We start from the raw sequence: 26,639 nt of genomic DNA on the forward strand, positions 1-26,639 counted from the left end.
CAGCCCCAGAAAAATGGGGAGAAAAGGGGGGGTCCTGGAACCCTGAAATGCCCCAAATTTACTCCCCCCCTCTGCCACGATGAGACCCCTCCCCAAATTCATCCCTTCCCCCCTAAAAAAACGGGGTCCGGGAACCCCAAAATGCCCCAAATTCACCCCTTTTTTCCCAAAAAAAAACGGGGTCCGGGAACCCCGAAATGCCCCTAATTCATCCCTTTCCCACCAAAAAAAAATGGGGAAAAAAATGGGGTCTGGGAACCCCAAAATGCCCCAGATTTACCCCCCCCCCCCGCCACGGTGAGACCCCTCCCCAAATTCACCCCTTTCCCCCCAAAAAAACGGGGTCCGGGAACCCTGAAATGCCCCAAATTCATCCCTTTCCCCCCCGAAAAAAGGGGGGTCCGGGAACCCCGAAATGCTCAAAATTCATCCCTTCCCCCCCAAAAAATGGGGAAAAAACAGGGTCTGGGAACCCCGAAATTCCCCAAATTAAAGCCCCCACCCCAAAATTAACCCCCCGTACCCAAATTAACTCCTGCCCCAAAATTTACACTCCCCCCCCCCAAAAAATGGGGGTTCGGGACGCCCAAAATGCCCCCAAATTCTCCCAAATCCTCCCTAAATACCCCCAAAAATCCCCCCAAATTCTCCCAAATCCCCCCAAATCCTCCCAAAAAATCCCCGAATCCCCCCCAACCCCCCCAAAATCCCCCCAAAATGCCCCCAAATCCTCCCAAAATATCCCCAGATACACCCCCAATCTCCCCAAAATGCCCCCAAATCCCCCAAAAGTCCCCTAAAAAGCCCCAAAGTCCTCCCAAACCTCCCCAAAATGCCCCAAAATGTCCCCAATGTTTCCCCAGGTGCAGTTTGCGATTTCTGCCGCCAGAGGGAGTCCGAGCTCTACCAGAAGGAGGTGGGGGGGCGGAATTGGGGGGGCCGGGGCTCCCAAATTTGGGGGTTTTGGGGTTTTTTGGGTCCCGAATCCGGGGTGTTTGGGGTTTTTTGGGTCCCGAATCGGGTGTTTGGGGTTTTAGTGTCCTGAATCTGGGTGTTCGAGGTTTTGGGGTCCCAAATCTGGGGGGTCTGGGCCCCAAATCCGGGTGTTTGGGGTTTTTTGGATCCCAAATCTGGGGGTTTTGGGTTCCAAATCCGGGTTTTTGGGGTTTTTGGGTCCCAAATCTGGGGGTTTTGGGGGTGTTTGGGATCCCAAATCTGGGTGTTTGGGGTTTTTTGGGATCCCAAATCTGGGGGTTTTGGGGTTTTTTGGATCCCAAATCTGGGGGTTTTGGGGTTTTTTGGATCCCAAATCTGGGTGTTTGGGGTTTTTGGGTCTCAAATCTCGGGGTTTAGGATTTTGGGATCCCGAATCCGTGTGTTCAGGGTTTTTTGGATCCCAAATCCGGGTGTTGGGGGTTTTTTCGGTCCCGAATCTGGGTTTTTGGGGTCCCAAATCTGGGGATTTTGGGTCCCGAATTGGGTGTTTGGGGTTTTTTGGGTCTCGAATCAGGTGTTTGGGTGTTTGGGATCCCAAATCCGGGTGTTTGGGGTTTTTTGGGTCCCAAATCAGGTGTTTGGGGATTTTTGGGTCCCAGCTCGGGGTTTTTGGGTGTTTGGGATCCCAAATCGGGGTGTTGGGGTTTTTTTGGGATCCCAAATCCGGGTGTTGGGGTTTTTTTGGGTCCCAAATCCGGGTGTTGGGGTTTTTTTGGGTCCCAGATCAGGTGTTTGGGGTTTTTTGGGATCCCAAATCAGGTGTTTGGGGATTTTTGGGTCCCAGCTCGGGGTTTTTGGGCCTTTGGGGTCCCGCAGGTGGCACAGCTGGGCTCCCTGGAGCGCAGCTTCTCGCGGCTCTGGAGCCAGTGCCAGCGGTGCCAGGGCTCGCTGCTGCAGGACGTGCTCTGCTCCAGGTGCGGCACACCGGCGGGCACCTGGGGGCACCTGGGGGCACCTGGGGGCACCTGGGGGGCACCTGGGGGCACCTGGGGGGCAGCTGGGTCACCTGGGGGCACCTGGGGGGCACCTGGGGGGCACCTGGGGGGGCACCTGGGGGGCACCTGGGGGGGCACCTGGGGGCACCGGCGGGCACCGGCGGGCACCTGGGGGGCACCTGGGGGCACCTGGGTCACCTGGGGGCACCTGGGGGGCACCTGGGGGCACCTGGGGTCATCTGTGTCACCTGGGGGCACCTGGGGGGCACCTGGGGGCACCTGGGGTCATCTGTGTCACCTGGGGGGCACCTGGGGGCACCTGGGGGCACCTGGGGGGCACCTGGGTCACCTGGGGGGGCACCTGGGGGGCACCTGGGGGCACCGGCGGGCACCTGGGGGCATCTGTGTCACCTGGGGGCACCTGGGGGTACCTGGGGGTCACCTGGGGGGCACCTGGGGGGCACCTGGGGTCATCTGTGTCACCTGGGGGCACCTGGGGGGCACCTGGGGGGCACCTGGGGGGCACCTGAGTCACCTATGGGGGTCACCTGGGGGCACCTGGGGGTACCTGGGGGGCACCTGGGGGGCACCTGGGGGGGCACCTGGGGGCACCTGGGGGGCACCTGGGGGCACCTGGGGGGCACCTGGGGGGGCACCTGGGGGCACCTGGGGGGCACCTGGGGGCACCTGGGGGGCACCTGGGGGGCACCTGGGGGGGCACCTGGGGGCACCTGGGGGGCACCTGGGGGCACCTGGGGGGCACCTGGGGGGCACCTGGGGGGGCACCTGGGGGCACCTGGGGGGCACCTGGGGGCACCTGGGGGGCACCTGGGGGGCACCTGGGGGCACCTGGGGGCACCTGGGGGTCAGCTGGGGGGCACCTGGGGGCACCTGGGGGCACCTGAGTCACCTATGGGGGTCACCTGGGGTCAGCTGTGTCACCCATGGGGTCACCTGGGGGCACCTGGGGGGGCACCTGGGGGGGCACCTGGGGTCAGCTGGGTCACCCATGGGTCACCTGGGTCACCTGGGGGTCACTTGGGGTCAGCTGTGTCACCTCTGTCACCCCGGGGTCACCCGGGGGTCACCTGTGTTACCTGTGTCACCCGTGGGTCACTTCTGTCACCCCCCAGTGTCACCCCAGGGTCACCCCCCAGGGTCACCCCCCAGTGTCACCCCTGTGCCACCTCACCCGGGACCCCCCCAAACGTCCCCAAACCATCCCCAAACGTCCCCAAAATGTCCCCAAATGTCCCCAAACGTCCCCAAACGTCCCCAAAACGTCCCCAAAACGTCCCCAAAACGTCCCCAAATGTCCCCCAATGTCCCCAAAATGTCCCCAAATGTCCCCAAACGTCCCCAAAATGTCCCCAAATGTCCCCAAACCATCCCCAAACGTCCCCAAACGTCCCCAAACGTCCCCAAAACGTCCCCAAATGTCCCCCAATGTCCCCAAAATGTCCCCAAATGTCCCCAAACGTCCCCAAAATGTCCCCAAATGTCCCCAAACCATCCCCAAACGTCCCCAAACGTCCCCAAAACGTCCCCAAAACGTCCCCAAAACGTCCCCAAATGTCCCCCAATGTCCCCAAAATGTCCCCAAATGTCCCCAAAACGTCCCCAAAATGTCCCCAAAGTCCCCAAAATGTCCCCAAACGTCCCCAAACGTCCCCAAAACGTCCCCAAACATCCCCAAATGTCCCAAAACGTCCCCAAATTCCCCCCAGCCGCGACTGCCCCATCTTCTACATGCGCCGCAAGGTGCAGAAGGACCTGGAGGCCCAGCAGCAGCTCCTGCAGCGCTTCGGGGACCCCGAGTGGTGACAACGGCCCCCAAAAATGGCCCCAAAACCCCAAAAATGGCCCCAAAACCCCCCAAAAATGGCCCCAAAACCCCCCAAAATTTGGGGGGTTTTGGGGCGGTTTTCATCGCCCGCCCCAGCTTGGGGTGGTTTTGTACGGAGCATTTAATAAAGAGCGGATTTTTGGTGACGTTGTGTTGATTGGGGGGGATTTGTTTGGAATTTGGGGGATTTTTTGGGGATGATTTGGGGGAATTTGGGATGGAGCGGGCAGCCGCTAGGCGGCGCCGTGCGGGGGGGGGGGCGGGGATTCGGTGATTGACGCGGCTCCCGACCAATGAGAGCGCGAGGAATCGGGTTGCGCCCGCCTTGTGGGGTGGCCTCGTTTCCGCTATTGATTGACAGTCGTCCCAGCCAATCAATGGTGGGGGTGGGGTTTCGACTTGATGGACGTCCGCGCCGTCTAATGGGAAGGCGGCGACCGGGAACCGGCGGCCAATGGAAAGGCGCGGGGGGCGCGCGCCGGCCCCGCCCCCGGTATAAATGGGGTGGGGGGGGCGGGGGCCGTTCCTCGCGCTCACAAGATGGCGGAGGCGGCCAATTGTATCATGGAGGTGAGCGGGGCCCCGCGAGAAGGGGCGAAAATGAGGGGAAAACGGGCGAAATCGGGCAAAAACCCGGCTGGCCTGAGGGGAAAACGGGCGCGAAGCGGCGGGAAATGGGGTTAAAAGCGGCTTGGCGGGAGCGGGGGGGGCTCTGAGGGCCCCTCAGGGAGGACGGGGGGGCGTCGCTGAGGGGCCGCTGAGGGCGCTGAGGGGCCCTGAGGGGGCCGGGCGGGATTTGGGGGCTCTGGGGGGGTTTTAGTGAGGTTTGGGGCGGTTTCGTGAGGTTGGGGGGGCTCTGAGGGGGTTTTAGTGAGGTTTTGGGGGGGTTTAGGGAGGTTTTGGGGGGGGTCTCTGAGGGGTACCTGAGGGGACTGGGGGGGAGTTTAGTGAAGCCTGAGGGGCCTGGGGGGCTTTAGTGGGGTCTGGGGGCGTTTAATGGGGTCGGGGGGAGTTTAACGAGGTCTGGGGGGAATTTTAGTGAGGTTTTGGGGGGGTCCTGAGGATCCTTGATGGGTCTGGGGGAACTTTAATGAGTCTGGGGGCGTCCTGGGGGGGCGAGTTGGGGGATGGGGAGGGTCCCAGGGGCTTTTTTGGGGTCTGGGGGCGCTTTTTTGGGTCTGGGGGCGTCCTGGGGGGGCTTTTCCGGGGCCCACGTGGCTCCGGAGTCACGTGGAGGGTCTGGACCCCCCCCACCCCAAAATCCCGAATTGGGGGGGAGGGTGCGATAGGGGCGGGGCCTGTCGCGATAGGGGGGGTGTCGTGATTGAGGAGGGCACACAGGAGCTGCTGGACCCCCCCAAAATCCTCAGAGACTCAAAACTTTGGGGTCTGGGACCCCCCAAATCCTCGGAGACCCCCAAAATTTGAGGTCTGGGACCCCCCAAATTCACAGGGACCCCCCCAAAATTTGGGACCTGAGACCCCCAAATCCTCAAAGCCACCCCAGATTTTGGTGCTGAACCCCCAGATTTGGGATCCTGAAGCCCCAAATCCCCTCTGCTCCCCCCAAATCGGGGTCCTGACCCCCTCAAACCCTCAAAGCCCCCCCAAATCTGGGATCTTGGCCCCCCAAAATCATCAGAGACCCCCAAAATTGGGGTCCTGAGACTCCAAAACCCCCTCAGCCCTCCCCCCAATTCAGGTCCTGAGCCCCCCAAAATCCTCGCAGTCCCCCCCAAGCCCCCCAAATTTGGGGTCTTGACCCCCCTAAATCCCTTCTGAGCCCCCCAAATTGGGGTCCTGAGCCCCCTAAACCTCCCCTGTCACCCCAGATTTTGGTCCTGAGCCCCCCAAAATCCTTAGGGACCCCCAAATGCGGGGTCTGGGACCCCCCAGATCCTCAAAGCCCCCCCAAATTTGGGGCCTTGACCCCCCCCCCCAACCCCTCCCAGTGCCCCCAACCCTACCTTGGGGACCCCAGCCCCATTTTGGGATCCCCCAACCCCATTTTGGGGTCACCCAGCCCCATTTTGGGATCCCCTAGCCCCATTTAGCATCTCCCAGCCCCATTTCGGGGTCCCCCAGCCCCATTTCAGGGTCCCCCAGCCCCATTTAGGATCCCCCAGCCCCATTTTAGGATCCCCCAGCCCCATTTAGGGTCCCCCAGCCCCATTTGGGGTCCCCCAACCCCGTTTAGGATCTCCCAGCCCCATTTTAGGATCCCCCAGCCCCATTTCGGGGTCCCCAGCCCCATTTCAGGGTCCCCCAGCCCCATTTCGGGGTCCCTCAGCCCCATTTAGGATCCCCCAGCCCCATTTCGGGGTCCCTCAGCCCCATTTAGGATCCCCCAGCCCCATTTTAGGATCCCCCAGCCCCATTTAGGATCCCCCAGCCCCATTTCGGGGTCCCCCAGCCCCATTTCGGGGTCCCCCAGCCCCATTTTAGGATCCCCCAGCCCCATTTAGGATCCCCCAGCCCCATTTCAGGGTCCCCCAGCCCCATTTCGGGGTCCCCCAGCCCCATTTAGGATCCCCCAGCCCCATTTAGGATCCCCCAGCCCCATTTCGGGGTCCCCCAGCCCCATTTCGGGGTCCCCCCGGGGTGACGTCTGTGCCTTCCTCTTTCCCCAGAGTTTTGTAGCCACCCTGGCTAACGGGATGAGCCTGCAGCCGCCACGGGAAGATGTAAATATCCTGCTAAACCCCCCCAAAATCCACCCCCGATCCCCAAAAATCCCAAATTCCGGGAAAAAATCCCGAATTCCGGGAAAAAACCCTGAAATTCTGAGGGGAAAAAGCAAAATTCCCAGAAAATGCCCCAAAAATCCAGCCCCAAGGGCGGCCAGGGAGGGGCTTTGGGGGTGATTGAGGTTAAAATTCCCCCCAAATCCCCAAAAAATCCCAAATCCCAAAAAAAGCCCCAAATCCCAAAAAGAAACCAGACCAAAAGTCCCAAAATTGTGGATAAAACCCCCCAAAATCCCCCAAAAATCAGCTCCAAAACGGTCCCAGGTGCAGCCAGGGAAGGAATTTGGGGGTTTTGGGGGGATTTTGGGGGGGCTTGAGGAGGAGTCTGAGGTCAAACCCTCCCAAAATCCCCCCCAAATCCCCGAAATCAACAAAATCCCAGGAAAAACCCCAAAAACCCTGGGGGAAAGAAATGAAACCCCCCCCTAAAAACCCCAAATCGTAGGAAAATAACCCAAAAAAGTCCCAGAACGGCCTTGAGGGAGGACAGAGAGGGGAGCTGAGGTCAAACAGCCCCAAAATCCCAAAAAATCCCTAAAAATCCCAAAATTCTGGGGAAAACCCCCAAAATCCTGAAAAAACCCCCACAAAATCTCAAAAAAAAACCCCAAAATCCTTTAAAAAAAGCCAAAATCCCAGAAAATTCCCCCAAAAACCAGCCCCAAGCACAGCCAAAAATGGGAATTTTGGGGGCTCCCCAAATTTTTTCCCCACTTAGGGCCCCCCTCCCAGGACCCCAAAAAACCCCAAAATCCCCCCCAAAAATTCAATTTATGCCAGAAAAAAATGGGAATTTTCAGGGTCTCCAGGAATTTTTGGGATTTCCGGGATTTTGGGGGGGGGGGGGTCCCCACTTTGTGCCCTCCCAGGACCCCAAAACCCTTCCAAATAATGGGATTTTGGGGGAATTTTGGTGGGGTTTTCGCAGGAATTCCGGGTTTTTGGGGGGCAATTTCGGGGATTTTTGGGATCTCTGGGATTTGGGGGGGTCCCCCCACTTTGTGCCCCCCCAAAAACCCTCTAACTTAGGGAATAATGGGATCTTTGTGGGATTTTTAGGGGATTTTGTGGGATTTTTAGGGGATTTTGTGGGATTTTTAAGGGATTTTTATGGAATTTTTAAGGGATTTTTAAGGTATTTCTGTGGGATTTTTGTGGTATTTTTGTGGGGGGTTTAAGGGATTTTTAGAGGATTTTTAATGGGATTTTTAGGGATATTTGTGGGATTTTTAGAGGATGTTTGTGGGATTTTTAGGGGATTTTTGTGGGATTTTTAGAGGATTTTTATGGAATTTTTAAGGGATTTTTCAGGATTTCTGTGGGATTTTTAGAGGATTTTTGTGGAATCTTTAAGGGATTTTTATGGGATTGTTGTGGGGTTTTTAGGAATTTTTATGGGATTTTTCAGGATTTTTGTGAGATTTTTATGGGATTTTTGTGGAATTTTTAAGGGTTTTTTTGGGGGATTTCTGTGGGATTTTTAGAGGATTTTTGTGGAATCTTTAAGGGATTTTTATGGGATTTTTGTGGGATTTTTAAGAATCTTTAAGAGATTTTTCAGGATTTTTATGGGATTTTAACGGGATTTTCATGGGATTTTTGTGAGATTTTTCAGGATTTCTGTGGGATTTTTAGAGGATTTTTGTGGAATCCTTAAGGGATTTTTCAGGATTTTTATGGGATTTTAACGGGATTTTTATGGGATTTTTGTGAGATTTTACGGGATTTTCGCAGGAATTCCGGGGTTTGTGGTGATTTTGGGGGGGGGGGGGGGGTTGGAATTTGGGGGATTTTGGGGATCTGAAGGATCTGGGGGGGGGTCCCAGGGGCCCCCCCAAGCCGTGCCCCCCCCGCAGGTGTCGTGCCCCCCCCGGGGAGGGCAGTGCCAAGCCCTCGGCCGAGGACATGACCTCCAAGGATTATTACTTCGACTCCTACGCCCACTTCGGCATCCACGAGGTACCAGAAACCCCAAAATACCCCCAAAATACCCCAGAAAACCCCAAAATCGCCCCGAGATCCATCCTGGGAGGGTTTGGGGGGGTTTAAAGGGGATTTGGGGTGGGTCTGAGGGAGGGGGGTTGAGTTTTACACCCACTGTGGCATCCATGAGGTACCAGAAACCCCAAAAAAACCCCAAAAATACCCCCAAAAATACCCCAAAATACCCCAAAATCGCCCCAAGATCCATCCTGAGGGGAGGTCAGGGTGGGTTTGGGGGCGTTTTAGGGGATTTGGGGTGGGTCTGGGGGAGGGGGGGTTGAGTTTTACACCCACTGTGGCATCCACGAGGTATCAAAAACCCCAAAAATACCCCAAAAATACCCCAGAATACCCCAAAAATACCCCAAAATCACCCCGAGATCCGTCCTGGGAGGGTTTGGGGGGGTTTTAGGGGATTTGGGGGGGGTTTTGGGGAGGGGAGTTGAGTTTTACAGCCACTGTGGCATCCACGAGGTACCAAAAACCCCAAAATACCCCCAAAATACCCCCAAAATACCCCAGAAAACCCCAAAATCGCCCTGAGATCCATCCTGGGGGGAGGTCAGGGTGGGTTTGGGGGGGTTTTAGGGGATTTGGGGTGGGTCTGGGGGAGGGGAGGTTGATTTTTACAGCCACTGTGGCATCCACGAGGTACCAGAAACCCCAAAATACCCCCAAAATACCCCCAAAATACCCCAAAAATTGCCCCAAAAAACCCCAAAATCGCCCCGAGATCCGTCCTGGGAGGGTTTGGGGGGGTTTTAGGGGATTTGGGGGGGGTTTTGGGGCAGGGAAATTGAGTTTTACACCCACTGTGGCATCCACGAGGTACCAAAAACCCCTAAAATACCCCAAAATCACCCCAAAAAACCCCAAAATCGCCCCGAGATCCGTCCTGGAAGGGTTTGGGGGGGTTTAAGGGGATTTGGGGGGGTTTTGGGGAGGGGGGTTGATTTTTACACTCATTCTGGCATCCATGAGGTATCAAAAACCCCAAAAATACCCCAAAATCACCCCGAGATCCGTCCTGGGAGGGTTTGGGGGGGTTTAAAGGGGATTTGGGGGGGTTGGGGGGGGAGGTTGAGTTTTACACTCATTCTGGCATCCGTGAGGTACCAAAAACCCCAAAAATACCCCAAAAATACCCCAGAAAACCCCCAAATCACCCCAAGATCCGTCCTGGGGGAGTCAGGGTGGGTTTGGGGGGATTTGGGGTGGTTTTGGGGGGGAGGTTGAGTTCTACACCCACTGTGGCATCCACGAGGTACCAGAAACCCCAAAAAACCCAAAAAATACCCCAAAAAATACCCCAAAAAACCCCAAAATTGCCCCGAGATCCATCCTAGGGGGAGGTCAGGGTGGATTTGGGGGGGTTTTAGGGGATTTGGGGTGGTTTTGGGGTGGAGGTTGATTTTTACACCCACTCTGGCATCCACGAGGTACCAAAACCCCTAAAAATACCTAAAAATACCCCAAAAAAAACCCCCAAAAAAACCCCAAATCACCCCAAGATCCGTCCTGGGGGGGTCAGGGTGGATTTGGGGGGATTTTAGGGGATTTGGGGTGGTTTTGGGGTGGAGGTTGAGTTTTACACCCACTGTGGCATCCAAGAGGTACCAAAATTGCCCCAAAAAAAGCCGAAAGTCGCCCAAAAATCACCCCAAAATCCGGCCCGGGGGGTTCCGAGGGGGTTTGGGGGATTTTGGGGGATTTTTTGGGGGAGAGGTTTGGCTCCTCCCCCCATTTCGGGATCCACGAGGCACCAAAATCACCCAAAAAAACCCCAAAATCCAGCCTGGGGGGGGTGTGCGGGGGTCCTGAGGGGATTTGGGGAATCCCGGGCGGATTTTGGGGTTCCCCGGGGGGATTTTGGGGTTCCCAAATTCCCGTTTTTTTCCCGGATTTTCACGGAAATTCAGCAGATTTTGGGGGAATTTCCTGGGATTTTGGTGTGGGGTTTTTTGAACTTTGCAAAACCCAGGGAACTTGGAGGGGGATTTTGGGGGTTCCCAGTGATTTTGGGGGTTCCCTGGGTGGATTTTCGGGGTTCCCCGGGTGATTTTGGGGGTTCCCAGAGTGGATTTTGGGGCTTCCCTGGGAGGTTTTTGGGGCTTCCCTGGGTGATTTTGGGGCTTCTCCCCGGGTGATTTTGGGGGTTCCCCGGGGTGATTTCTGGGCGCTTTCCCTGGTGAATTTTGGGGGTTCCCAGAGTGGATTTTGGGGGTTCCCCGGGGTGGATTTTGGGGGGGTTTCCTGGGGTGATTTCGGGTTTTCCTGGGGTGACTTTGGGGCGTTTCCCTGGAGTGATGTGGGGGCACATCCCTGGGGTGACTTTGGGGTTTCCTGGAGTGATTTCGGGACGCTTCCCTGGAGTGATTTTGGGGTTTCCTGGGGTGATTTGGGGGCGCATCCCTGGGGTGATTTTGGGGTTTCCTGGAGTGATTTGGGGGCGCATCCCTGGGGTGATTTTGGGGTTTCCTGGGGTGACTTTGGGGCGTTTCCCTGGGGTGATTTTGGGGTTTCCTGGAGTGATTTGGGGACGCATCCTTGGGGTGATTTTGGGGTTTCCTGGGGTGACTTTGGGGCGTTTCCCCGCCGCCAGGAGATGCTGAAGGACGAGGTGCGGACGCTGACCTACCGCAACTCCATGTTCCACAACCGGCACCTGTTCAAGGACAAGGTGGTGCTGGACGTGGGCAGCGGCACCGGCATCCTCTGCATGTTCGCTGCCAAGGCCGGGGCCCGCAGGGTCATCGGGGTAATTTCGGGGGCGTTTCGTGGGAATTTGGGCGTTTCACGGGAATCTGGGGGGGATTTGCGGCGCCCCGGAGGAAACCTGGGCGATTTGGGAGCGGTTTGGGGGAGACCGGGGGGGGTCCCAGGAGGAGTTTTGGGAGATCCCGGGTGGATTTTGGGGTGGCCTAGGGGAGATTGAGGGGATTTGGGGGGTCCTGGAGAGATTTTGGGAGAAATTTCAGGGAGGTTTGGGGGATCCTGGTGAAGTTTGAGCTTCTCCGGGGGAGGTTTGGGGGTGTTCTGGGGGCTCCTCTGGAGGTTTTGGGGGTGCCAGGGTGGATTTTGGGGGCTTTTTGGGGGTCCCAGGGTGGATTTTGGGGTCCCAGGGGGTTTTTGAGGGTCCCAGGGTGGATTTTGGGGGTCCAAGGTTGGTTTTTGGGGTCCCAAATCCCCCCTCCCGCAGATCGAGTGCTCGAGCATCTCCGATTACGCCGTCAAGATCGTCAAGGCCAACAAACTGGACCAAGGTGAGAGCCCCAAAATCACCCCAAAACCACCCCAAAATCACCCCTGGAGCCCCAAAATCCACCCAGAGCCCCAGATAAGCCCCAGGTGACCCCAAAATTCCTCCCAGAGCCCCCCAAATCCACCCCGGGAAACCCCAAAATCACCAGAGGGACCCGAAAAATCCCCCTCAGACCCCCCAAAATCATCCCCAGAACACCCAAAATCCTCCCTGAATCCCCCAAAATTCCCTCTGGACCCCCCCAAATTCACCCAGAAGCCCAAAAAATCATTCCAAAATAACCCCCAGCACCCCAAAATCCCTCAAAATCCACCCAAAATCCACCCAGACCCCCAAAACAACCCCCCCAGCCCTCCCTTTCCTCCCCCCAAAATCCCCCTTCAAAACCCCTTTAAAAATCCCCCAAAAAATCCCCCAAAAATCCCCAAACACTCCCAAGTCCTCTCCCAGTGTGGGATTTTCCCGATTTTGCCGTTTTTCCAGTGGTTTCCATCATCAAGGGCAAGGTGGAGGAGGTGGAGCTGCCGGTGGAGAAGGTCGACATCATCATCAGCGAGTGGATGGGCTACTGCCTGTTCTACGAGTCCATGCTGAACACAGTCATCTATGCCCGGGATAAATGGCTGGTGAGAGCCCCAAAATCCCCGGAATTCACCCCAAAAATCCCTGGAGTATTCCCAGAAATCCCCAAAACAAAACCCCCCCCCCCAAAATCCCCCAGTTTTTGGTTTTTCTTTCGCGAGTCCGGCTTCAAAAAGGTCATTTCTGGAGGGGGAAGGTCGCCCCAAAATGCACCCAGAGCACCTCAGAATCCACCCAAAATCCCAGGAATTCACCCCAGAAATCCCTGGATCCATCTCCCAAATTTTAGGGACCCCCCCAGAGCCCTTCCTAAATTTTGGGACCCCTCCTCAAATTTTGGGATTCTCCCCCCCAGGCCTTCCCTTTCCCTTCTTCATCCCAACTCCCGAGCCCTGGGGAGCCCCCAAAATTCCCCAAAAATTCCCAGAAAATCTTGGGGAATCCCCTGGACCCTCCCCCAAATTTTGGGGACCCCCAGAAATTTTGGGGACCCCCAGACCCCTCCCCAAAATTTTGGGACCCCCCCCCCCCAAAAATCTCCCTTTCCACCCTCCCTCATCCCAACTCCAGAGCCCTGGGGAGCCCCCAAAATCCCCAAAAAATTCCCAAAAAATTTCAGGAACTCCTTTGGACCCTCCCCCAAATTTTGGAGACCCCAGAAATTTTGGGGGCCCCCAAAAACTCCTCCTAAAAAAATGTTTGCCCCCCCCCCCCCCAGACGCCGGACGGGCTCATCTTCCCGGACCGGGCCACGCTCTACGTGACGGCCATCGAGGACAGGCAGTACAAGGACTACAAAATCCACTGTGAGGACCCCAGAATTTGGGGAGGGGGCTCCCAAAATTTAGGGGAGGGCTCTGGGGGATCCCCAAAATTTTTTTGGAATTTTTTGGAATTTTTTTGGGGCAATTTTTGGGTGGGATTTTAGGGGCTCCCCGGGGCTTGGGAGTTGGGATGAGGGGGGGTGGAAAGGGAGGTCTAGGGGGGGGATGGTGTCCCAAAATTTGGGGAGGGGTCTGGGGGAGTCCCAAAATTTGGGGCAGGGTCCAGGGGGTTCCCCAAAATTTTCTGGGAATTTTTTGGGAATTTTAGGAGGGATTTTGGGGGCTCCCCAAGGCTCGGGAGTTGGGATGAGGGGGGCTGGAAAGGGATGTCTGGGGGAGGGGGCCTCCCAAAATTTTGGGGAGGGGTCTGGGGGGGTCCCAAAATTTGGGGGAGGGTCCAGGGGGGTTCCCGAAATTTTTTGGGAATTTTTGGGTGGGATTTGGGGCCTCCCAGGAGTTCCAAAATTGGGATAAAAACAACGGAGAAAGGAATCCGAGGGCAGAAAAAACGGGAATTTTTGGGGGGAATCCCCAGATTTTTTTTGGGATGGGGTCTGAGGGATCCCAGATTTTGAGGGAGGGTCCAGGGGGGTTTTCCAGAATTTTTTGGGTATTTTTTTGGGGATTTTGGGAGGGGTTTGGGCGCTCCCAGAACCTCCAAAATCACTCTAAAAACCCCAGAGAAAGAAGAGAAAAACCGGGAATTTTGGGGTGTGGAACCTGGGAATTTTTTCGGGAAGATCCCAGATTTTTTGGGAGGATCCAGGTGGGAATTCCCACCAATTTCAGGGCTCTCCCAGGACCTCCAAAGTCGGGATGAAAACCTCAGAGAAGGCAACCCAAACGTGGGGGGGGGGGGGGGGGGGGCCAAAAAAATCCGGGACTTTTTTTTGGGGGGGTGCACGCGGAGCCCCCCCCCCGGATTTTTTGGGAAAGATGGCGAATTTCCCGGAATTCCGTTTTTCCTGGAATTCCCAACGCTTTCCCGCAGGGTGGGAGAACGTCTACGGCTTCGACATGTCCTGCATCAAGGACGTGGCCATCAAGGAGCCCCTGGTGGACGTGGTGGACCCCAAGCAGCTGGTGACCAACGCCTGCCTCATCAAGGTGCCCGGAGTGGGGCCGGAGTGGGGCCGGAGTGGGGCCGGAGTGGGGCCGGAGTGGGGCCGGAGTGGGGCTGGGAGTGGGGCCGGAGTGGGGCCGGAGTGGGGCCGGAGTGGGGCCGGAGTGGGGCCGGAGTGGGGCTGGGAGTGGGGCCGGAGTGGGGCCGGAGTGGGGCCGGAGTGGGGCCGGAGTGGGGCTGGGAGTGGGGCCGGAGTGGGGCCGGAGTGGGGCCGGGAGTGGGGCTGGAGTGGGGCCGGGAGTGGAGCTGGGAGTGGGGCCGGAGTGGGGCCGGGAGTGGGGCCGGAGTGGGGCCGGAGTGGGGCCGGAGTGGGGCCGGGAGTGGGGCCGGAGTGGGGCCGGAGTGGGGCTGGGAGTGGGGCCGGGAGTGGGGCCGGGAGTGGGGGCGGGAGTGGGGCCGGAGTGGGGCCGGGAGTGGGGCCGGGAGTGGGGGCGGGAGTGGGGCCGGAGTGGGGCCGGGAGTGGGGCCGGAGTGGGGCCAGGAGTGGGGCCGGAGTGGGGCCGGAGTGGGGCCGGAGTGGGGCCGGAGTGGGGCCGGGAGTGGGGCCGGAGTGGGGCCGGGAGTGGGGCCGGGAGTGGGGCCGGGAGTGGGGGCGGGAGTGGGGCCGGAGTGGGGCCGGAATGGGGCCGGAGTGGGGCGGGAGTGGGGCCGGGAGTGGGGGCGGGAGTGGGGCCGGAGTGGGGCCCGGAGTGGGGCCGGGAGTGGGGCCGGAGTGGGGCCGGAGTGGGGCCGGAGTGGGGCCGGGAATGGGTCCCGGAATGGGTCCGGGAATGCCGGGAAGGAATCCTGGGAACAGATCCTGGGAATGGATCCCGGGAGTGGGTCCCGGAATGGATCCCGGGAATGGATCCCAGAATGCCAGGAAGGAATCCTGGGAATGGATTGTGGGAACGGATCCTGGGAATGGGTCCCAGGAGTGGGTCTGGGAGTGGGTCCTGGGAGTGGATCCCGGAGTGGATCCCGGGAGTGGATCCGGGGAATGGGTCTGGGAATGGATCCCAGGAGTGGGTCCGGGAATGGGTCCCGGAATGGATCCGGGAATGCCGGGAAGGAATCCTGGGAATGGATCCGGGAACGGGTCCTGGAACGACGGGTCCTGGGAACGGATCCTGGAATGGGTCCTGGGAATGGGTCCTGGGAAGGAACCCTGGGAATGGATCCCGGGGGTGGATCCCAGGAATGGATCCGGGAATGGATCCCGGGAATGGATCCCGGAATGAATCCCGGAATGGATCCCGGAACGGATCCCGGGAACGCCGGGGCTGCGGGGGCCTCCCTGGGCTGACTCCGCCCTTTTCTCCCCGGTTTTGGGACGGTTTGGGGGCGTTTGTCTCCAATTTTTCCCTTTTTTTCCTCGATTTTTCCTGGTTTTGCGACATTTCCAACCAATTTTCCCCGTTTTTTCCCGTTTCTGCCGTTTTTCACCCCGGGAAGTCGCCACCTCCACGCTGCAGGGGGAGGAGCCGGGCTCAGGGTGGATTTTGGGTTGATTTTCAGTCGATTTGGGTTGATTTTCCCTCATTTTGGGCTATTCCTGACCCATTTTTATCGCGTTTTTCACCGTTTTTTCCCCATTTTTCCCCGTTTTTCGCCGTTTTTACCCGTTTTTCCCCGTTTTTCGCCGTTTTTACCCGTTTTTCGCCGTTTTTTCGCCGTTTTTCCCCGTTTTTTCCCCGTTTTTCACCGTTTTTTCCCGTTTCTGCCCTTTTTCGCCCCAGGAAGTCGACATCTACACGGTGAAGGTGGAGGAGCCGGGCTCGGGGTGGATTTTGGGTTGATTCCCCCTCATTTTGGGCTATTCCTGACCCGTTTTTCGCCGTTTTTTCTCTGTTCTTTTCTCCGTTTTTTCGCCGTTTTTTCCCATTTTTTCCCCGTTTTTTCCCCGTTTTTCACCGTTTTTTCCCGTTTCTGCCCTTTTTCGCCCCAGGAAGTCGACATCTACACGGTGAAGGTGGAGGAGCCGGGCTCAGGGTGGATTTTGGGTTGATTTCCCCTCATTTTGGGCTATTCCTGACCCATTTTTTTCCCCGTTTTTTGCTGTTTTTTCCCGTTTTTCCCCGTTTTTTCCCCGTTTTTCACCGTTTTTTCCCGTTTCTGCCCTTTTTCGCCCCAGGAAGTCGACATCTACACGGTGAAGGTGGAGGAGCCGGGCTCGGGGTGGATTTTGGGTTGATTTTCGGTTGATTTGGGGCTGGTTTTCCCTCATTTTGGGCTATTCCTGACCCGTTTTTCGCCGTTTTTACCCCGTTTTTCGCCGTTTTTTCCCCGTTTTTCACCGTTTTTTCCCCATTTTTCCCCGTTTTTCCCCGTTTTTTTTCCCCGTTTTTCACCGTTTTTTCCCGTTTCTGCCCTTTTTCGCCCCAGGAAGTCGACATCTACACGGTGAAGGTGGAGGAGCTGACGTTCACGGCGCCCTTCTGCCTGCAGGTGAAGCGCAACGATTACGTGCACGCCCTGGTCGCCTACTTCAACATCGAGTTCACGCGCTGCCACAAGCGCACCGGCTTCTCCACCAGTAATTCGGGGCGAAACCCCGCGATTTCGGGCAATTCCGGGCACTCCCGGTGGCTTGGGGCATTTTTGGGGGATTTTTCTGGGGTTTTTTTAGGATTTTTGGGGGATTTTCTGGGGATTTTTTGGGGATTTTCTCAGCGGTTTCGGGTGGGGTTTGAGGTTCTGCTTCGGCATCGAGTTCCCGCCCCCGGCTTCTCTGCCAGGGATTTGGGGTGAATTCCAGGGATTTTGGGCAATTTGAGGAATTTTGGGAATTTTTCTGGGATTTCTTGGGACTTTTGGGGGATTTTTGGGGGATTTTGGGGATTTTTTGGGGATTTTTTGGGGATTTTCTCAGGGGTTTCAGGTGGGGTTTGAGGTCCTACTTTGGTATCGAGTTCCCGCCCCCACCTTCTCCACCAGGAATTTGGGGTGAATTCCCTGGATTTTGGGCAATTTGGGGAGTTTCTGCTGTTTTTTGGGAATTTTTGGGGGATTTTGGGGGGATTTTTGGGGATTTCCTCAGCGGTTTCGGGTGGGGTTTGAGGTCCTACTTTGGCATGGAGTTCCCGCCCCCGGCTTCTCTGCCAGGGATTTGGGGTGAATTCCAGGGATTTTGGGCAATTTGAGGAATTTTGGGAATTTTTCTGGGATTTCTTGGGACTTTTGGGGGATTTTTGGGGGATTTTGGGGATTTTTTGGGGATTTTTTGGGGATTTTCTCAGGGGTTTCAGGTGGGGTTTGAGGTCCTACTTTGGTATCGAGTTCCCGCCCCCACCTTCTCCACCAGGAATTTGGGGTGAATTCCCTGGATTTTGGGCAATTTGGGGAGTTTCTGCTGTTTTTTGGGAATTTTTGGGGGATTTTGGGGGGATTTTTTGGGGATTTCCTCAGCGGTTTCAGGTGGGGTTTGAGGTTCTGCTTCGGCATCGAGTTCCCGCCCCCGGCTTCTCCGCCAGGGATTTGGGGTGAAATCCACGGATTTTGGGCAATTTTGGGAGTTTTTTGGGAATTTTTCTGGGATTTCTTGGGAATTTTGGGGGATTTTTCTGGGATTTTTGGGATTTTTTGGGGATTTTTTGGGGATTTTCTCAGGGGTTTCAGGTGGGGTTTGAGGTCCTACTTTGGCATCGAGTTCCCGCCCCCACCTTCTCCACCAGGAATTTGGGGTGAATTCCCTGGATTTTGGGCAATTTGGGGAGTTTCTGCTGGTTTTTGGGAATTTTTGGGGGATTTTGGGGGGATTTTTGGGGATTTCCTCAGCGGTTTCGGGTGGGGTTTGAGGTCCTACTTTGGCATCGAGTTCCCGCCCCCGGCTTCTCTGCCAGGAATTTGGGGTGAATTCCCAGGATTTTGGGCAATTTGGGGAATTTTGGGAATTTTTCTGGGATTTCTTGGGATTTTTGGGGGATTTTTGGGGATTTTTTGGGGATTTCCTTGGTGGTTTTGGGTGGGGTTTGAGGTCCTACTTTGGTATCGAGTTCCCGCCCCCGGCTTCTCCGCCAGGAATTTGGGGTGAATTCCAGGGATTTTGGGCAATTTGGGGAATTTCAGGAATTCTGGGGGATTTTTGGGGGGTTTTTTGCTGGGTTTTGGGGCTTTCTCGGTGGAATTTGGGTGGTTTTTGGGCACTTTTGGGGGCGGGATTTGGGGTGGGTTTGGAACAGATTTGGGGGGATTTTTGGGGTGGATTTTTGGGGTGATTTTGGGGTGGATTTGGGGGGATTTTTGGGGTATTTTTGGGGTGGATTTTGGGGTCATTTTGGGGCAGATTTTGGGGATTTTTGGGGTGGATTTTGGAGCAGATTTGAGGTGATTTTGGGGGATTTTTGGGGTGGATTTTGGGGGATTTTTGGGGTGGATTTTGGGGCAGGTTTGGGGTAATTTTAGGCGGTTTTGGGGGGCAGGTTTTGGGTGGTTTTAGCGTGCTTTTGGGGTATTTGGGGTATAGCTGAAAAAAATGGGAAAAAACAGCCCAAAAGTGGGGGTGAAAAACGGCTGAAAAATGGGGGGAAAATAGGAAAAAAAAATAGCTTAAAAAATAGGGAAAAAATGGGAAAAAATAGCTGGAAAATAAGGAAAAAATGGGGGGAAAAAGGCTAAAGAATGAGGAAAAAATAGCTAAAAAAATGGGGAAAAAATAGGAAAAAAATGGGGGGAAAATGGGAAAAAATCGCCAAAAAATTGCTAAAAAATGGGGAAAAATTAGGAAAAAAAATCACTAAAAAATGGGAAAAAATCACTAAAAAATGGGGGGAAAATAGGGAAAAATTGCTAAAAAATGGGGGGAAAATAGGAAAAAAATGGGGAAAATCGCGCTAAAAAATGGGAAAAAATCACTAAAAATGGGGAAAAAATGGGAAAAAATTGCTAAAAAATGCAGAAAAAATAGGGAGAAATTAGGGAAAAAATGGAGGGAAAATGGGGAAAAATGCTAAAAAATGGGGAAAAAATAGGGAAAAAATGGGGGAAAATTGCAAAAAAATGGGGAAAAATTAGGAAAAAAATGGGGAAAAAATTGCTAAAAATGGGGAAAAAATTGCTAAATAATGGGGAAAAAATTGCTAAAAAATGGGGAAAAAACAGGAAAAAATGGGGGAAAAAATGGAAGGAAAATGGGAAAAAAATGCTAAAAAATGGGGAAAAGATAGGGAAAAAATGGGGAAAAATTGCTAAAAAATGGGGAAAAAATACGAAAAAATTAGTGAAAAAATGGGGGAAAAATGGGAAAAAATTGCTAAAAAATGGGGAAAAATTAGGAAAAAAATGGGGAAAAAATTGCTAAAAAATGGGGAAAAAATGGGGAAAAATGGGGAAAAAATGGGGAAAAATGGGGCAAAAGGGCACGGCTGGCAGGGTGGGTGAGGCCGGTGGTTTTGGGCAGGCCCCGAGTCGCCGTACACGCACTGGAAGCAGAGCGGGTTCTACATGGAGGAGAGAACAGCTGGAAAGGGGGGAAACGTGGGGAAAAATGGGGAAAATGGGGGAAAAATGGGAAAGAGGTGCGAAAAATTGGGGAAAAAATGGGGGGAAATGGGGGTAAAATGGGAAAAAATTGCTAAAAATGGGGAAAAAATTAGGAAAAAATTAGTGAAAAAATGAGGTAAAATTAGGAAAAAAATGGGGGAAAAATTGCTAAAAATGGGGAAAAAATGGGAAAAAAATGGGGAAAAAATTGCTAAAAAGTGGGGAAAAAATTGCTAAAAAATGGGAAAAAATCAATAAAAAATGGGGAAAAAATGGGGAAAAATGGGGCAAAAGGGCACGGCTGGCAGGGTGGGTGAGGCCGGTGGTTTTGGGCAGGCCCCGAGTCGCCGTACACGCACTGGAAGCAGAGCGGGTTCTACATGGAGGAGAGAACAGCTGGAAAGGGGGGAAAAATGGGGGGAAAATGGGAAAGAGGTGCGAAAAAATGGGGAAAAAATAGGAAAAAATGGGGGAAAATGGGGGGAAAATGATGGGAAAGAGGTGCGAAAAAATGGGGAAAATATAGGAAAAAATGGGGGAAAAAATGGAAGGAAAACGGGAAAAAATGCTAAAAAATGGGGGAAAAATTAGGAAAAAATTAGGGGGAAAATGGGAAAAAATTAGGAAAAAATGGGGGAAAAATGGGAAAAAATTGCTAAAAAATGGGGAAAAATGGGAAAGATTTGCGAAAAAATGGGGAAAAAATGGGGAAAAAATTAGGGAAAAAATGGGGGGAAAATGGGAAAAAATTGCTAAAAATTGGGAAAAAATTAGGAAAAAATGGGGGAAAAATGGGAAAAAATTAGTGAAAAAATGAGGTAAAATTAGGAAAAAAATGGGGGAAAAATTGCTAAAAATGGGGGAAAAATGGGAAAAAAATGGGGAAAAAATTGCTAAAAAATGGGGAAAAAATTGCTAAAAAATGGGGAAAAATCACTAAAAAGTGGGGAAAAATGGGGCAAAAGGGCACGGCTGGCAGGGTGGGTGAGGCCGGTGGTTTTGGGCAGGCCCCGAGTCGCCGCACACGCACTGGAAGCAGAGCGGGTTCTACATGGAGGAGAGAACAGCTGGAAAGGGGGGAAACGTGGGGAAAAATGGGGGAAAATGGGGGAAAAATGGAAGGAAAACGGGAAAAAATGCTAAAAAATGGGGGAAAAATGGGAAAGATTTGCGAAAAATTGGGGGGAAAATGGGGAAAAAATTGCTAAAAATGGGGAAAAAATAGGAAAAAATTAGTGAAAAAATGGGGGAAAAATGGGAAAAAATTGCTAAAAAATGGGGAAAAAATTGCTAAAAAATGGGAAAAAATCACTAAAAATGGGGAAAAAATGGGAAAAAATTACTAAAAAATGGGGGGAAAATGGGGAAAAAATGGGGAAAGTAGCGCTAAAAAATGGGAAAAAAATCACTAAAAATGGGGAAAAAGTGGGAAAAAATGGGGGGAAAATAGGAAAAAAAAGGGGAAAAAATTGCTAAAAAATGGAGAAAAAATTGCTAAAAAATGGGGAAAAATTAGGAAAAAATCACTAAAAAATGGGGGAAAATCACTAAAAAATGGGGAAAAAATTACTAAAAAATGGGAAAAAAATAGGAAAAAAATGGGGCAAAAGGGCACGGCTGGCAGGGTGGGTGAGGCCGGTGGTTTTGGGCAGGCCCCGAGTCGCCGTACACGCACTGGAAGCAGACCGTGTTCTACATGGAGGAGTACCTGACGGTGAAGAGCGGCGAGGAGATCTTCGGCACCATCACCATGAAACCCAACGCCAAAAACAACGTGAGCCGCCCCAAAATCGGGGGTTTATCACCCAAAATCGGGCCTTTGCCACCCAAAATCGGGCCTTTGTCACCCAAAATCAGGGTTTTTCCACCCAAAATCGGGGTTTTGCCACCCAAAATCGCGGTTTTGCCACCCAAAATCGGGATTTTGTCACCCAAAATCGGGGGTTTGCCACCCAAAATCGGGATTTTGTCACCCAAAATCGGGCCTTTGTCACCCAAAATCGGGGTTTTGCCACCCAAAATCAGGGGTTTGCCACCCAAAATCGGGGGTTTGTCACCCAAAATCGGGCCTTTGCCACCCAAAATCGGGGGTTTGTCACCCAAAATCGGGGATTTGTCACCCAAAATCGGGGGTTTGTCACCCAAAATCGGGCCTTTGCCACCCAAAATCGGGGTTTTGTCACCCAAAATCGGGGGTTTGTCACCCAAAATCGGGGGTTTGTCACCCAAAATAGGGCCTTTGCCACCCAAAATCGGGGTTTTGCCACCCAAAATCGGGGTTTTGCCACCCAAAATCGGGGGTTTGTCACCCAAAATCGGGCCTTTGTCACCCAAAATCGGGGGTTTGTCACCCAAAATCGGGGTTTTTCCACCCAAAATCGGGGGTTTGTCACCCAAAATCGGGCCTTTGCCACCCAAAATCGGGGTTTTGTCACCCAAAATCGGGGGTTTGTCACCCAAAATCGGGGGTTTATCACCCAAAATCGGGCCTTTGCCACCCAAAATCGGGGGTTTATCACCCAAAATCGGGCCTTTGCCACCCAAAATCGGGGTTTTGCCACCCAAAATCGGGCCTTTGCCACCCAAAATCGGGGTTTTGTCACCCAAAATCGGGGGTTTGTCACCCAAAATCGCGGTTTTGCCACCCAAAATCGGGATTTTGTCACCCAAAATCGGGGATTTGTCACCCAAAATCGGGGTTTTGTCACCCAAAATCGGGGTTTTGCCACCCAAAATCAGGGTTTTTCCACCCAAAATCGGGGTTTTGCCACCCAAAATCGCGGTTTTGCCACCCAAAATCGGGGGTTTGTCACCCAAAATCGGGGTTTTTCCACCCAAAATCGGGGTTTTGCCACCCAAAATCGGGGTTTTTCCACCCAAAATCGGGATTTTGTCACCCAAAATCGGGGGTTTGTCACCCAAAATCGGGGGTTTGCCACCCAAAATCGGGCCTTTGCCACCCAAAATCGGGCCTTTGCCACCCAAAATCGGGGTTTTGCCACCCAAAATCGGGGTTTTGCCACCCAAAATCGGGCCTTTGCCACCCAAAATCGGGGTTTTGCCACCCAAAATCGGGCCTTTGCCACCCAAAATCAGGGTTTGTCACCCAAAATCGGGGTTTTGCCACCCAAAATCGGGGTTTTGCCACCCAAAATCGGGCCTTTGCCACCCAAAATCGGGGTTTTGTCACCCAAAATCGGGGGTTTGTCACCCAAAATCGCGGTTTTGCCACCCAAAATCGGGATTTTGTCACCCAAAATCGGGGATTTGTCACCCAAAATCGGGCCTTTGCCACCCAAAATCAGGGTTTTTCCACCCAAAATCGGGGTTTTGCCACCCAAAATCGCGGTTTTGCCACCCAAAATCGGGATTTTGTCACCCAAAATCGGGGGTTTGTCACCCAAAATCGGGATTTTGTCACCCAAAATCGGGCCTTTGTCACCCAAAATCGGGGTTTTGCCACCCAAAATCGGGGTTTTGCCACCCAAAATCGGGGTTTTGCCACCCAAAATCGGGGGTTTGTCGCCCAAAATCAGGGTTTTGTCACCCAAAATCGGGGGTTTGCCACCCAAAATCGGGGTTTTGCCACCCAAAATCGGGGTTTTGCCACCCAAAATCGGGGGTTTGTCACCCAAAATCGGGGGTTTGTCACCCAAAATCGGGGTTTTGCCACCCAAAATCGGGGGTTTGCCACCCAAAATCGGGGTTTTGCCACCCAAAATCGGGGTTTTGCCACCCAAAATCGGGGGTTTGTCACCCAAAATCGGGGTTTTGCCACCCAAAATCGGGGGTTTGCCACCCAAAATCGGGGTTTTGCCACCCAAAATCGGGGTTTTGCCACCCAAAATCGGGGGTTTGTCACCCAAAATCGGGGTTTTGCCACCCAAAATCGGGCCTTTGTCACCCAAAATCGGGGTTTTGCCACCCAAAATCGGGGGTTTGTCACCCAAAATCGGGGTTTTGTCACCCAAAATCGGGGTTTTGTCACCCAAAATCAGGGGTTTTCCACCCAAAATCGGGGTTTTGTCACCCAAAATCGGGGTTTTGCCACCCAAAATCGGGGGTTTGTCACCCAAAATTGTGCCTTTGCCACCCAAAATCGGGGTTTTGCCACCCAAAATCGGGCCTTTGTCACCCAAAATCGGGGTTTTGTCACCCAAAATCAGGGTTTTTCCACCCAAAATCGGGGTTTTGCCACCCAAACCGGGCCCCCAGGGCTGCTGGGCACGCAGGGGGAGGGCACCAGGGGGGATTTGGGGCCGTTTCAGCTTAAAATTGAGGATCAGAAACAATGGGAGAGACCCGAAATCGGGGGGTTGAGAGCCAAAATTGGGGTTTGAGAGCCAAAATTGGGGATTTGAGAGACAAAATTGGGGATTTGAGACCCAAAATCTGGGGTTTGAGACCCAAAATTGGGGGGTTGAGACCCAAAATCAGGGGTTTGTGATCCAAAATTGGGGGGTTGAGACCCAAAATTGGGGATTTTAGACCCAAAATTGGGGATTTGAGACCCAAAACTGGGGGGTTGAGACCCAAAATCGGGGTTTGAGACCCAAAATTGGGGTTTTGAGACCCAAAATTGGGGGTTTGAGACCCAAAATTGGGGGTTGAGACCCAAAACTGGGGGGTTGAGACCCAAAATCGGGGATTTGAGACCCAAAATTGGGGTTTTGAGACCCAAAATTGGGGGTTGAGACCCAAAGTCGGGGGGTTGAGACCCAAAATTGGGGATTTGAGACCCAAAATTGGGGATTTGAGACCCAAAATTGGGGATTTGAGACCCAAAGTCGGGGGTTTGAGACCCAAAATCCGAGGTTCAAGACCCAAAATCTGGAGTTGAGACCCAAAATCGGGGTTTGAGACCGAAAATCAGGAGTTTAAGACCCAAAATTGGGGGTTGAAACCCAAAATTGGGGATTTGAGACCCAAAATTGGGGGTTTGAGACCCAAAATCGGGGCTTGGGGGACACCTTGGGGACAATTTGGGGACATTTGGGGTTGGTTTGGGGATGTTTGAAGGAGATTTGGGCACATTTTAGGGAATTTGGGGTAAATTTGGACATTTCGGGGACATTTTGAAGGAATTTGGGGGTAAATTCGGTGATTTGGGGCAGTTTTGGGAGATTTTGGGGGGCTCTGGGGGGGCTCCCCTGAGATTTGGGCGATTTTGGGGTAGATTTGGGCGATTTTGGGGAGGGATTTTGGCTCAGGGTTAAAATTCGAACCTTTTGAGGACGTTCAGAGGCAATTTCGGCGTAAATTGGGAGGATTTCGGGGGAGGATTTTCAATTTTGGGGGGTCCCTGGGGGGGCTCCCGAGTCCCTGAGGGGTCTCGGGGGTTTTTTGGGAATTTCTGCCCGCCCCAAAATGCCGCTTTTTGCCCCCAAAAGCGCGACCTGGACTTCACCATCGACCTGGACTTCAAGGGGCAGCTCTGCGAACTCTCCTGCTCCACCGACTACCGCATGCGTTAGGGGGCCCCAAAATCCCCCGAAAACACCCCAAAAAAACCCCGAAAGCCGCCCCAAAACCCCCCCGAAATCCGCCCCCAAATCCCCCGGGAAACCCCCCCAAAAAAACCCCAAAAAAAACCCAAAAAAACCCGGAATTGGGGGCGCTGCAGTTCCCGATTTTCGCCACCCGGGGGCACCAAAAATCCCCCAAATCCCCCAAATTTTGGGGTTTTTTTTCCACCTTTTTTGGGAGTGGGGGAGGGGCGGGAACCCCAATTTGTGCCCTGACCCCACCCAAATATTTTGGGGGGTTTTTCGCGAATTTGGGGACCCCAAATGTTGGGGGTTTTCCCCCAAATTTTTGGGGATTTTTTTTCTTTTTTCGACCTCCCAATTTTGGGGTTTCTCCCCCAATTCGGGGACCCCAAATTTTGGGGTTTTTCCCCCCGTTTTGCTCCCCAAATATTTGGGGGGTTTTTCTTTTTTCCCCGTTCAGGACCCCAAATTTTTGGGTTTTCCCCCCCATTTTGTCCATGAAATTTTGGGGTTTTTTTGCCCCCAATTTTGGGACCCCCAAACTCCCCCCCCACCCCCCAAATTTGGGGTCCCTTTATCATTTGGGGGAGGGGGGGGATCCCCAAAATCCCCTCCCCCCCCTCTCCAAATCCTCACCTGGGGCCGCCCCCCCCTCAAATTCGGGGGTCCCAAATTCGTCCCTCCCCCTCCCCAAATTTTGGGGGGGTCCTCGATGGATTTTTGGGGGGTGGGGGAGGGGCCGCCCTGATTTTGGGGGGGTTTTGGGGTCGCCCCTCCCCCCCCTTTGTAAGTTATGTTTTTATATCGAATAAAGGCAAACGCGAGGGGGGGTCCGGCTGCTTCGGGGGGGCCCCAAAATCCGGGGGGGGCCCCAAAATCCCGGGGGGGGGCCCAAAATCCGGGGGGGAAATCCCAAAATCCCGGGGGGGTCCTAAAATTTGGGGGGGGTCCCAAAATCCAGGGGGGTCCCAAAATCCAGGGGGGGGTCCCAAAATCCAGGGGGGTCCCAAAATCCGGGGGGGGCTCCTAAAATCCAGGGGTGGGGATCCCAAAATCTGGAGGGAGCCCAAAATCTTGGGGAGGCCCCAAAATCCGGGGGGGAAATCCCAAAATCCGGGGGGGGGGTCCCAAACTTCGGGGGGGCCCCAAAATCTGGGGGGGGGTCCCAAAATCTGGGGGGGCCCAAAATCCAGGGGGGTCCCAAAATCCAGAGGGAAATCCCAAAATCTGGGGGGGGGGGGGTCCCAAAATCCAGGGGAGGCCCCAAAATCCGGGGGGGGTCCCAAAATCCGGGGTGGGGATCCCAAAATCTGGGGGGTCCCCAAAATCCGGGGGGGAAATCCCAAAATCCGGGGGGGGGTCCCAAACTTCGGGGGGGCCCCAAAATCTGGG

The 26,639-nt window shown here is 54.1% G+C and overlaps 2 protein-coding genes across 3 annotated transcripts in view; both read left to right on the top strand.

Annotated features, from left to right (window-relative positions):
- Window positions 1–3,923, top strand: part of LOC138101570 (DNA polymerase delta catalytic subunit-like) — a 46,277-nt gene extending 42,354 nt beyond the window's left edge. The window contains exons 25-27 of the mRNA XM_068999347.1: window positions 864–916; window positions 1,813–1,910; window positions 3,659–3,923. Of these exons, the coding sequence (XP_068855448.1) occupies window positions 864–916; window positions 1,813–1,910; window positions 3,659–3,755 (248 nt within the window). The 3' untranslated portion in view covers window positions 3,756–3,923. The remainder of the gene's footprint in view (window positions 1–863; window positions 917–1,812; window positions 1,911–3,658) is intronic.
- A 379-nt stretch (window positions 3,924–4,302) lies between these two features.
- LOC138101567 (protein arginine N-methyltransferase 1-like) lies at window positions 4,303–26,071 on the top strand. 2 transcript variants are annotated; one of them, XM_068999343.1, is made up of 11 exons: window positions 4,303–4,347; window positions 6,408–6,461; window positions 8,364–8,483; window positions 11,110–11,265; window positions 11,707–11,770; window positions 12,253–12,395; window positions 13,070–13,157; window positions 14,167–14,282; window positions 16,663–16,813; window positions 21,411–21,532; window positions 25,149–26,071. In XM_068999343.1, the coding sequence occupies exons 1-11, from the start codon at window positions 4,318–4,320 to the stop codon at window positions 25,230–25,232; spliced, it is 1,128 nt and encodes a 375-aa protein (XP_068855444.1). In that variant the 5' UTR covers window positions 4,303–4,317; the 3' UTR covers window positions 25,233–26,071. The 2 variants fall into 2 exon arrangements, with proteins under 2 accessions (XP_068855444.1, XP_068855443.1); XM_068999342.1 differs by lacking the exon at window positions 4,303–4,347 and having other exon boundaries at window positions 6,436–6,461; window positions 8,351–8,483.
- Window positions 26,072–26,639: the final 568 nt, after the last annotated feature.

Source organism: Aphelocoma coerulescens, unplaced genomic scaffold, assembly GCF_041296385.1.
Source record: "Aphelocoma coerulescens isolate FSJ_1873_10779 unplaced genomic scaffold, UR_Acoe_1.0 HiC_scaffold_340, whole genome shotgun sequence".
Lineage (NCBI taxonomy): Eukaryota > Metazoa > Chordata > Aves > Passeriformes > Corvidae > Aphelocoma > Aphelocoma coerulescens.